General features: G+C 49.1%; 1 protein-coding gene across 13 annotated transcripts in view; it reads left to right on the top strand.

The window, feature by feature from the left end:
* Window positions 1-12819, top strand: part of PTPRF (protein tyrosine phosphatase receptor type F) — a 697698-nt gene that overhangs the window by 599986 nt on the left and 84893 nt on the right. For all 13 annotated transcript variants that reach the window (XM_072128566.1, XM_072128569.1, XM_072128565.1 and 10 more), the window contains 2 exons: window positions 9049-9194; window positions 9911-10052. In XM_072128566.1, the coding sequence (XP_071984667.1) occupies window positions 9049-9194; window positions 9911-10052 (288 nt within the window). The remainder of the gene's footprint in view (window positions 1-9048; window positions 9195-9910; window positions 10053-12819) is intronic.

Below are 12819 nucleotides of genomic sequence, written 5' to 3'. Positions count from 1 at the left end.
GATGAACGCCGAGGACAATCGCCTTTCTGGGAGAATGATTGTTGAAAATGCTTTTGGTGATTGACCAGGGATTATCTCTGAAAGATTTGTGGCCTTCATCAACGTGGACGCCGCGTTATTGCATGTTTTTGGCGAGGACGGTGTGTCATCGCGTGTTATCGCCGCGGATGGCTTGTTATCGTGTGTTATCGATGAAGCCGCTGTGTTATTGGTGAGGACACTTTGTTATTGCTTGTTATTGGGTGTCATATTCTTTGCAGCAGCCCCAGCGACATAACCTCTGCAGCGGGGTCAGTGTCATCCGCTCTGCAGCAGGCTCAGTGTCATCCACTCTGCAGCAGGCCCAGTGTCATACGTTCTGCAGCAGGCCCAGTGTCAAACGTTCTGCAGCAGGCTCAGTGTCATACGTTCAGCAGCAGGCTCAGTATCATACGTTCTGCAGCAGGCTTGGTGTCATACGTTCTGCAGCAGGCTCGGTGTCATACGTTCTGCAGCAGGCTCGGTGTCATACGTTCTGCAGCAGGCCCAGTGTCATACACTTTGTAGCAGGCTCAGTATCATACGTTCTGCAGCAGGCTCGGTGTCATACGTTCTGCAGCAGGCTCGGTGTCATACATTCTGCAGCAGGCTCGGTGTCATACGTTCTGCAGCAGGCTCGGTGTCATACGTTCAGCAGCAGGCTCAGTATCATACGTTCTGCAGCAGGCTCGGTGTCATACGTTCTGCAGCAGGCTCGGTGTCATACATTCTGCAGCAGGCTCGGTGTCATACGTTCTGCAGCAGGCTCGGTGTCATACGTTCTGCAGCAGGCTCGGTGTCATACGTTCTGCAGCAGGCTCAGTGTCATACACTTTGCAGCAGGCTCAGTATCATACGTTCTGCAGCAGGCTCGGTGTTATACGTTCTGCAGCAGGCTCGGTGTCATATGTTCTGCAGCAGATTCGGTGTCATACGTTCTGCAGCAGATTCAGTATCATGAGCTCTGCAGCGGGCTTGGAGTCATACCCTCTGCAGCAGGCTCAGTTTCCTGCACTCTGCAGTGGGCTCGGTCTCATACGCCCTGCAGCGGGCTCAGTCTTGGACGCTCTGCAGCGGGCTCGGTCTCATACGCTCTGCTGCGGGCTTGGTCTTGCACGCTCTGCAGCAGGCTCAGTTCATGCAGCATTGAGGAGCTTTGTGCTTGCACTTCTTGTTACCACTAAAGGGAAGGAATAACACATTAGACTGTGACCTCAGCTCCAGGATGATTGTTCCTTCCAGTAAATGCAGCATATTTGATATTTTATGGACATGCAAATCAGCCGATTTTCTGAATTTGCCTGCAGACATCAATTCTCCTGCGGATTCTGATTCTGCTCCTATGAATGTGTTATCAGTTTGGGGGCATCTGGACCTTGTAGACCCCCCACCTGGAGGCAGCTAGATGGGTCACATATTCGGTACGGTCCCATCCAGATGAAGTTCCACTCCTAATAAATCTGATACATCCGTGACAATGGCTTCCTGATGATTGATCCCATGTGTCTCCGCGTCCTGCCGCACACTTACAGCTCAGACATCCGATTTAGCGGATTACGGATATAACACGGGTATCACAAACTAAAGCAGATTAGAAATCCCCATAATCTGCAAACATCCCCCCCCCCCCCCCTCACGATATTATCCGGAGCCAGTAACGAGATGATGACAGGAGGCTACAATACAATCCCATCCCCCCGAGAGTGCAGGTGCGACCCCCGTCACATGGACTGTCCCCCCCAATGTGTGTGCACAGCCGATCCTGGACACTTTCCACCGCAGATGGCAGAATATCGCGCCAGAATATCGCTTTGTGTTCATTTATTTACAGATTTCGGCAGTTCTGGACCATTTTTGGGTCTGAATTCCTGGCAGTTCTGTGATATTCTCTTCTTCTGGGTCTGTGGAGACTGCAGAGGGTGCACAGGCAGAGGGGAGTAGGAGACTGTGCTGCTACACTGGGGTCAATGAGAGAGCACAGGATGCAATGCTCTGCAGAGGTCAGTAATACAGAGTAGTAGGACTCTGCATTGCAATGCTCTGCGGGGATTAGGGGGGGATCTAAATTACTGTACTGTCCAGATGTCCTGAGGACAAGGCTGTGCAATGTTCTGCAGACGGCAGGGACAGGTTTTTTCAATACTCTGCATAAAGTCTGTAAAAATGGACTCATCAATCAAACAATTACTGCCTATGGTGTGGCAATGGTCTGCAGGCCCCGGCATGTACTACAATACACAGAATAGAAATACACTGTTCTGGCCTCATACACTCTGCAGACTGATAAGGAAGAACCGCCTCAGCTCTGTAGGTGGTAGCATAGCCCCTCTGCAGGTGGTAGCATAGCCCCTCTGCAGGTGGTAGCATAGCCCCTCTGCAGGTGGTAGCATAGCCCCTCTGCAGGTGGTAGCATAGTCCCTCTGCAGGTGGTAGCATAGCCCCTCTGCAGGTGGTAGCATAGCCCCTCTGCAGGTGGTAACATAGCCCCTCTGTAGGTGGTAGCATAGTCCCTCTGCAGGTGGTAACATAGCCCCTCTATAGGTCGGAGCACAGCCCCTCTGCAGGTGGTAGCATAGCCCCTCTGCAGGTGGTAGCATAGCCCCTCTGCAGGTGGTAGCATAGCCCCTCTGCAGGTGGTAGCATAGCCCCTCTGCAGGTGGTAGCATAGCCCCTCTGCAGGTGGTAGCATAGCCCCTCTGCAGGTGGTAGCATAGCCCCTCTGTAGGTGGTAGCATAGTCCCTCTGCAGGTGGTAACATAGCCCCTCTATAGGTCGGAGCACAGCCCCTCTGCAGGTGGTAGCATAGCCCCTCTGCAGGTGGTAGCATAGCCCCTCTGCAGGTGGTAGCATAGCCCCTCTGCAGGTGGGAGCATAGCCCCTCTGCAGGTGGGAGCATAGCCCCTCTGCAGATGGGAGCATAGCCCCTCTGCAGATGGGAGCATAGCCCCTCTGCAGATGGGAGCATAGCCCCTCTGCAGATGGGAGCATAGCCCCTCTGCAGATGGGAGCATAGCCCCTCTGCAGGTGGTAGCATAGCCCCTCTGTAGGTGGTAGTATAGCACCTCTGTAGGTGGGAGCATAGCCCCTCTGTAGGTGGAGTATAGCCCCTCTGTATGTGGAGCATATTCCCTCTGTAGGTGGAGCATAGCCCCTCTGTATGTGGAGCATATTCCCTCTGTATGTGGAGCATATTCCCTCTGTATATAGAGCATAGCCCCTCTATATGTGGAGCATAGCCCCTCTGTAGGTGGAGCATAGCCCCTTTGTATGTGGAGCATAGCCCCTCTGTATGTGGAGCATAGCCCCTCTGTATGTGGAGCATAGCCCCTCTGTATGTGGAGCATAGCCCCTCTGTATGTGGAGTATAGCCCCTCTGTATGTGGAGCATAGCCCCTCTGTATGTGGAGCATAGCCCCTCTGCATGTGGAGCATAGCCCCTCTGCATGTGGAGCATAGCCCCTCTGTATGTGGAGCATAGCCCCTCTGTATGTGTAGCATAGCCCCTCTGTATGTGGAGCATAGCCCCTCTGTATGTGTAGCATAGCCCCTCTGTATGTGGAGCATAGCCCCTCTGTATGTGGAGCATAGCCCCTCTGTATGTGGAGCATAGCCCTTCTATATGTGGACAGCTGCAGCGGTGCAGGAGATTGCTCGCGGCCTCCCATGGATAGATATACGCACTGGGCTGCATCTGGCTGTCGGCACATAAGAATAAACCTGCATCAGAATTTATTAGCGGCCTGAGCCTTAAATAAGTTTTCTCTCCCTGGGCTCAGCAGGATGCGGCTCGTCTTAAATATTTCTCTCCCAAGGCTCCGGCGGCCGCGTCACCCTCTGTGAAATGGCCATCCTTGTTCCTGACAGGCGGAGAAGTTACGACAGCTCTAAGAGAGAGGTTAGGAGCGGCGGGTCGCTGCTGCCGTCAGCACTTCCCCATTCTCCTCGTCTCTCCGTTATCGCAGCGCGGTGACATTACCGCCTCATGTGACAGCAGGGATGACAGGAGGGATCACCGGATAAGGCTGCGGTCACCACTGAGACGAAAGAAATCACTTCAATCGCTGAGTATTTCTGGGTGATGATTCAGGTTTCATTATCCTGGAGTGCTGATCCGAGCACAGGATCCACAAAGAGAAAGGCACCAGAACTCAAGCGTATATATAATATAGGAATATAACATAGTAACACAAAGGGTCATCATATTCCATTGAAGCTTCTCAAAGAGTCCTCACACTGCTGTGCTCTCAGCTCTCTTTAAGCAGCTTCACAGCCCTGCTGCTACTCATTGACTGCTGTAGTATTCATCCAGGAGCCTTCACTAAGATAGGAGAGGAAGGATGGTGGGGGAGCTCAATGCTGAAAAAGAAGAGCACAGCAGTGTGAGGACATGGGACATGCTTTTGGAGAGAATTCAATCCTGGAATATATAAAACCATATATCACAGTCCTGCTGCTACTAACAACATACACAAGGTTTTGACTACGCATCTCTACAGGGACAGTTCATAACACTGGCTGCAGAGAGCACAGAGCACAGCAGTGTGAGGTCTGATTACACATCTCTCCAGGGACAATACATAACACTGGCTGCAGAGAGCACAGAGCACAGCAGTGTGAGGTCTGACTACACATCTCTGCAGGGACAATACATAACACTGGCTGCAGAGAGCACAGAGCACAGCAGTGTGAGGACACATTCCCAGTGCACTTGGAGAAGCTACAATCCTGGAATATAAATCCATATATCACAGTCCTGCTGCTACTAACAACATACACAAGGTTTTGACTACACATCTCTACAGGGACAATACCTAACACTGTCTGCAGAGAGCACAGAGCACAGCAGTGTGAGGACACGACCCCAGCGCACTTAGAGAAGTTACAATCCTGGAATAAAATCCATATATCACAGTCCTGCTGCTACTAACAACATACACAGGGTTCTGATTATACATCTCTCCAGTGACAACACATTACACTCGGAGCTGTATGTTTACCGGGTCGTCTCAGGATACGTTGCAGTCGCCTCCGTTTTCTTGTAAACTTTTGCAGGTAAATTCCCATTACATTGTGTTCCCTTCCAGCGATCCCTCTATTCAGGCGGCAGAGCCCGCAGAGCGACCCTCCAGGCAGACGCACCCCGGCAGCCAATCAGCTGTGAGTCTTGATGGCGCTCATTATCTGTACCATTAACTGCCATTAGGATTAGTGCGTGGCCCCGGTGCAGGCGGCGGCGGTAATAGTTCTGTTATTTGGAGATCTACGGAAGAAAACACTCATTAATGTAAATTGGAACTCGCAGCAGAAAATCTCTCTGTAGGTTAAATGTCGCATCTTCCCTATTAGCTCCTGTTCTGATAAGGTTCTGCCTGCTGCGGGGGATGAGGATCTGCACAAAGACACCTACAGGGGACCGGGCACCGCCAGCGGATTTACCTACATGGGCGACTCCACCAGCTGCGGGAATCGGGGAGGGTCCCATAGAAAGAGCCCAGTGCTACACAATGTACATGTTACACAGGGGCCCCGCACATTCCTGTCTCCATGGACCTGCTCCATGTCTCACTCATTTGGCTCTGTTCACATTATATCTCAGGAAGATATTATATTCCTGGCGTACGCTACATCTCCCATCAGGTTCCTATGTTATATATAGGCTGTGCATTATATGTGCCCGTGCAGCCTATGATGGATGTATAGGAGCCCAGCAGATGCCCTTGTAGATGAACGTCGCCCTATGGATATCTATGGCAGATGGACGGTTCTGATAAGATGTAGATTGGGCTCTAGAGGAAAGCAGATTAGGTTACAGATCAGACGTGGATCCATCCTCCATTGTCACATTGTTGTTCCTGGAATATCTGGGAGCTCCTCACTCCGGCCGTTGTTACATGCGGTTCTGATTTATGTTTCCCCTTAAAGGCCGGGGGCACATGTGCCGTTTTGAATCCGTTTTTAAGCAGTCCGTTAAAAAACGCATGCGTTTTTTGAAAATGCATCTGTTTTTGACCAGTTTTACCAATTATCTTTATTAAAACGGGTCAAAAACTGATGCTTAAAACGGACTGCTTAAAAACGTCCCAAAAACGGATTCAAAACGCCACGTGTGCCGCCGGCCTGATGCGTCTCCTCCTCTCATATTACAGATCTCCTTCATGTAGTAAACCTTGGTGACAACCCCTGGAGTAAATGAGTCAGTAATGGTTGTCATCATCCAAGAAACATATTGTAACAAGACTGAGCAGAAAGTGAAACAATGTGAAAAGTTGCATTCATGTGTCTCCGTGTGATACAATTCCCTGGTGAAGTATCCATGACGCCGCCATTAGCAGGGGGAGACATTCCCATTATGGAGAATTCCCTACAAAGCTCCGATTCTCGCCCGTTTCCCTCCAGAAACTTCCCATTATCTGGCGTCCTCCGTCCCCGCTCACCTCCGCAGTTTATAAGCTATTAACCAGGCAGCGTCTCTCTCCTTCCCCTACAGCAGTCGCTCCGCTACTTTACCATGATCTATTATTCATGGGCTCCATTAACACTGAAGTGGCCACCTCCAGGCTTCCATCTGCTTGTCAGGGCCTCTTAACCCCCGAGGACCCTGGTTCAGGAAGGTGGAGGGGGGATTTGTCTGGATCTTCGCCCTTGACGTGTCTTGGTACGCTGCCAGTTCATCAGTCTAATGGAATAATGAGCGGCAGAATGGATGGATCTGATACGGAGGATCCATGTTCATACACAACAACAACCAATATTGTGTGTAATGCACTTTATGGAGCTCATTCATAGGCTTCCAATTTACACAAAGTGACTTGTAATATAGTTACCAGCGATTGCAGGGAGCCCGGGCCAAGTCTCCACTGTCTGCAGTGCGAGGATCAGGTACCGCAGCTCCGGTATCCCGGATCAGAGAAATGGACCCTCAAAGCCTCCAATCTGTGGTCCGTTATTGGGTTAGATACCGTGCAGGACCCGTCCGACGCCTCGTTTCACTATGATTATGTATAAACGTTTGTCAGGATCATAAAAAAAACCCTAATTTCTCCTAAGAAATGAAAATGTCGATCTTAATGACTATGATCAATGACTTGTCTGGTCTGTGATCAGTCTCCGGCTCAGGGGTCCTTCGCCTTTGCTTTATGCTGCAGCTCTGTTTGTTCTGTTTGGATCAGCATTTTGTTAGTACACGGAGGGATGACTGTAGACTTGTACATTATTATCGGGGTGCAGGGTTAGTCGCCCCTCTGTTTCTATATGACGCTTACACTAAGCCTGATGATGAGATAATGTGTGAGCCTCCTCCTGTATATGTGCGGCACAGAGAGGATTAGAGGTTCGGCGCCCCCCATGACTCCGCGGATCAATACTTTTATCACAGCTTGACAGATCCTCTATTGATACTTCTGCAGTGATATTGACTGACAGATCGCAGCTTCCTTCACCTTGTAAATCCATTAACTGTGCCGCCACCTGGTGCGTGAGCGTGACGGGCCGGGACAGCACTCAGGATTCAATCCCAGCGCCGATAACATGGAGCCGCTCACCTCTGTCTATTCCCGGTTCATTGCTCTGTAGACATCAATGTCTCCGCTGTCACCGGATCCTTCCTCCATTTGTTTCTGGTGCCGTCACTTCACGCACCTCCGGATCATCCCGAATTCACACAAAGCAAAGAGAATCATCAGTCTCTACATTATAGCAGATTGTGGCCCTTGTGTGATACATATTTACCAGGTGACCCGGCCCCACCCCCTGTGTCATGTGACAGTCAGGTGTCCATAGCGGAAGGGAAGTCTCCTGTGGGGTCATTGGTCACAGGGGTCATCCTTTCTTAAAGACTAGAAATTCCCTTGAAGTGGTTCCTACGTAGAAATGAGCAAATACTGTCATTTTTTAAAATTTTTTTGGATTTAGATTATATTTATCTGGGAAGTCTAATTATCACAAAAAAACCCAAGGCCTTTATTAGTAGAAGTCAGTCCAGAGCCGGAGCCGTTCTCCAGACCTTATCACGGGGGTTAATTGGTGTGATTTCTCACCTCGGATCCTTGCACTTATTATGAAGTTCTGTAAAGTCTGGATCCAGAATAGAAGATGTAAATAGGATGACATATACGTGGCCGTTTAGTGTATGCAGCTCTGATGCTTGGTCCATAGGTTGGCAGAGGAGGGCTATAGGTGCATTGGGATGTAATAGATGTATCACTGTCTGTACCTGGACACGTCTGATAACCCCCAGCGCGCCCCCAGTGCAGCCGTCTGGCCAGCAGAAGGCCTCAGTGGGAGCATTGCTCCTGCACCTTACAAATATTGGGGTTCTGCAGAATGACCCCCCACATGTACAATGCAATAGGCAGATGCTTATAGATCGCACTTATTAGTAGGTGTTAGTCTGTGACCATTAACGCTGCAGATACTTGTGGACGTGGACAGAAGGTGATGTTTTCCGAGAATGAGAACAAATTGTTCTTAAGGGAACGTTAGACTGTGGAGGTGTGAGAGCGGAGAGGTCAGATGAGACGACAGAACAAGGTATCGAGAGCTGATGTGTCCTCACACCGCCTCTGCAGGAGGAGATTATACCAACTACAGAGGCTGCAGGAGCTCAGTAATGTCAGGCTGGCTGATAACACAGAGCAGTAGCTTGGCACTCTGCATTACATAGTGTGGTGGCCAGGAGCTGTGTATGTGTGGCCCGGCTTCCCATCAGACAGCTGGTGCCTCTGATTTACAGACTTATTACGCTCCATCCGTGTGCACATGTTGGCGACGACGTGTTATCTGTGTCTATTACAGAGCTGAGCGGCCCACGGTTATCTTATATACAGTGTCCATGGCGCCCAGGGGAGACAGTCACCCTACCGTGCCCATGTAAATGAGGTGACACTCACCCTGCAGTGCCCATGTAAATGGGGTGACTGTTGCCCTGCAGTGCCCATGTAAATGGGGTGACAGTCGCCCTGTGGTGCCCATGTAATTGGGGTGACAGTCGCCCTGCGGTGCCTAACTCCATTATGTCTTGTCCCTCCGCAGGTGAGCCAGTCTTTATCCGGAAGCCGGATGACCAGATTGGAATATCGGGTGGCGTCGCCTCCTTCGTCTGCCAGGCCACAGGGGATCCGAAGCCAAGAATCACCTGGATGAAGAAGGGCAAAAAAGTCAGCTCCCAGCGCTTCGAGGTAAGTGCCAGTGACCCCCGGTGCGGACCCTCGCTCAGTCCAGATGGGGCCATTGATGCTGCAATGAGGACGGGTCACTCTCATCTCTCGCTGCAGCTGATAAGCAAATGGGTTTTCTTCACATAAAATGAGAATTGTTCCAGCCGCAGAGAAGGGAAATAATTGTATCATCCGGTATTATGGAATGAAAGGGAAGATGGAGCCGAGGAGAGGAATTACTCCTTTGTATCAGATGCCCGGGCACCCGCCTCGCCAGCTTTGTCTCATTCTCTGCAGTCTGGGCCTCACCCAATATTCACTGCTATTTACTGATTGCCATGGAAGCTCCTGCACTATAAGAGGTCCTGCTTAAAGGGATCTGTCACATATGTCTACATTGTAGCCATATTAGATACAATCCTGTCTAATAATCACGGACACCACAGTAGCGGATACTCAGTGTCAGACACCTTTGTACTCGGTTCACAAGAGTTGCCCTTTAAGCCCCACCCCTTTTCACCAAGCCCCACCCTTATTGCTGAGTGGCCATTCAATAGTCTGACATGATTGATAGATATGTGTACATTGCACTTCTGATACTTTCTATCTGTTTCTAAAGCTCCAAACTAAATTAGAATTGCACAAAAAAAACATTTGCTGCCACCTTTGGTAAGCAGAGGTACTGCACCGAAGATGATGATGTCCTAGCATCTGATTCAGACTCATCTGTTCTTTAGGTTATTGAGTTTGATGATGGATCGGGGTCCGTTCTTCGGATACAGCCCCTGCGGGTTCACAGGGACGAAGCAATATACGAGTGTACAGCAACCAACAGCGTGGGAGAAATCAACAGCAACGCCAAACTGACCGTCCTAGAAGGTAAGTGGCCGCTGTGGTGTTATATGAAGCTGATGGTGTATATAATATAACATCATCATCAGATGAATCCGCTATGGGCTCTGCTTGCACATTGCGGCCTCTGTTCATGCTCAGAACCAAATGGTGCATTGACGTTCATGGAGTCTTTCTGGGTTTTTGCTATTAAACTACGTATCCACATATCCCATAGAGGCTCCTGTGGAGTCTGCTGCTTGGTGTATGGTTTAGGATTATCTCTGTGCAAACTACATTATAAGTAGAAGCAATGATATAAAGTCCTGTCCTACAGAGATCTAGGATCATCTCCGACATGAGCAGGAAAGGCAAAGCTTTTCATGAACTTCATGCATCGGGCCAAGAACCTGCGGTTGCTAAATTTGTATCACTGGTCCTGGATGGAGGAGCCGCTGTATATAATACACAGATAACCTTGTATCACTGGTCCTGGATGGAGGAGCCGCTGTATATAATACACAGATAACCTTGTATCACTGGTCCTGGATGGAGGAGCCGCTGTATATAATACACAGATAACCTTGTATCACTGGTCCTGGATGGAGGAGCCGCTGTATATAATACACAGATAACCTTGTATCACTGGTCCTGGATGGAGGAGCCGCTGTATATAATACACAGATAACCTTGTATCACTGGTCCTGGATGGAGGAGCCGCTGTATATAATACACAGATAACCTTGTATCACTGGTCCTGGATGGAGGAGCCGCTGTATATAATACACAGATAACCTTGTATCACTGGTCCGAGATGGAGGAGCCGCTGTATATAATACACAGATAACCTTGTATCACTGGTCCTGGATGGAGGAGCCTCTGTATATAATACACAGATAACCTTGTATCACTGGTCCGAGATGGAGGAGCCGCTGTATATAATACACAGATAACCTTGTATCACTGGTCCTGGATGGAGGAGCCGCTGTATATAATACACAGATAACCTTGTATCACTGGTCCTGGATGGAGGAGCCGCTGTATATAATACACAGATAACCTTGTATCACTGGTCCTGGATGGAGGAGCCGCTGTATATAATACACAGATAACCTTGTATCACTGGTCCGAGATGGAGGAGCCGCTGTATATAATACACAGATAACCTTGTATTACTGGTCCTGGATGGAGGAGCCGCTGTATATAATACACAGATAACCTTGTATCACTGGTCCTGGATGGAGGAGCCGCTGTATATAATACACAGATAACCTTGTATCACTGGTCCTGGATGGAGGAGCCGCTGTATATAATACACAGATAACCTTGTATCACTGGTCCTGGATGGAGGAGCCGCTGTATATAATACACAGATAACCTTGTATCACTGGTCCGAGATGGAGGAGCCGCTGTATATAATACACAGATAACCTTGTATCACTGGTCCTGGATGGAGGAGCCGCTGTATATAATACACAGATAACCTTGTATCACTGGTCCTGGATGGAGGAGCCGCTGTATATAATACACGGATAACCTTGTATCACTGGTCCTAGATGGAGGAGCCGCTGTATATAATACACGGATAACCTTGTATCACTGGTCCTGGATGGAGGAGCCGCTGTATATAATACACGGATAACCTTGTATCACTGGTCCTGGATGGAGGAGCCGCTGTATATAATACACGGATAACCTTGTATCACTGGTCCGAGATGGAGGAGCTGCTGTATATAATACACAGATAACCTTGTATCACTGGTCCGAGATGGAGGAGCCGCTGTATATAATACACAGATAACCTTGTATCACTGGTCCTAGATGGAGGAGCCGCTGTGTATAATACACAGATAACCTTGTATTACTGGTCCTGGATGGAGGAGCCGCTGTATATAATACACAGATAACCTTGTATCACTGGTCCTGGATGGAGGAGCCGCTGTATATAATACACAGATAACCTTGTATCACTGGTCCTGGATGGAGGAGCCGCTGTATATAATACCCAGATAACCTTGTATCACTGGTCCTGGATGGAGGAGCCGCTGTATATAATACACAGATAACCTTGTATCACTGGTCCTAGATGGAGGAGCCGCTGTATATAATACACGGATAACCTTGTATCACTGGTCCTGGATGGAGGAGCCGCTGTATATAATACACAGATAACCTTGTATCACTGGTCCTGGATGGAGGAGCCGCTGTATATAATACCCAGATAACCTTGTATTACTGGTCCTGGATGGAGGAGCTGTGTATTATATACAGCGGCTCCTCCATCCAGGACCAGTGATACAAGGTTATCTGTGTATTATATACAGCGGCTCCTCCATCCAGGACCAGTGATACAAGGTTATCTGTGTATTATATACAGCGGCTCCTCCATCCAGGACCAGTGATACAAGGTTATCTGTGTATTATATACAGCGGCTCCTCCATCCAGGACCAGTGATACAAGGTTATCTGTGTATTATATACAGCAGCTCCTCCATCTAGGACCAGTGATACAAGGTTATCTGTGTATTATATACAGAGGCTCCTCCATCCAGGACCAGTGATACAAGGTTATCTGTGTATTATATACAGCGGCTCCTCCATCTCGGACCAGTGATACAAGGTTATCTGTGTATTATATACAGCGGCTCCTCCATCTCGGACCAGTGATACAAGGTTATCCGTGTATTATATACAGCGGCTCCTCCATCTCGGACCAGTGATACAAGGTTATCTGTGTATTATATACAGCGGCTCCTCCATCCAGGACCAGTGATACAAGGTTATCTGTGTATTATATACAGCGGCTCCTCCATCT

Source organism: Engystomops pustulosus, chromosome 10, assembly GCF_040894005.1.
Source record: "Engystomops pustulosus chromosome 10, aEngPut4.maternal, whole genome shotgun sequence".
NCBI lineage: Eukaryota > Metazoa > Chordata > Amphibia > Anura > Leptodactylidae > Engystomops > Engystomops pustulosus.
The sequence above is the reverse complement of the archived record's forward strand: the minus strand, read 5'-3'. Positions and strand labels throughout refer to the sequence as shown.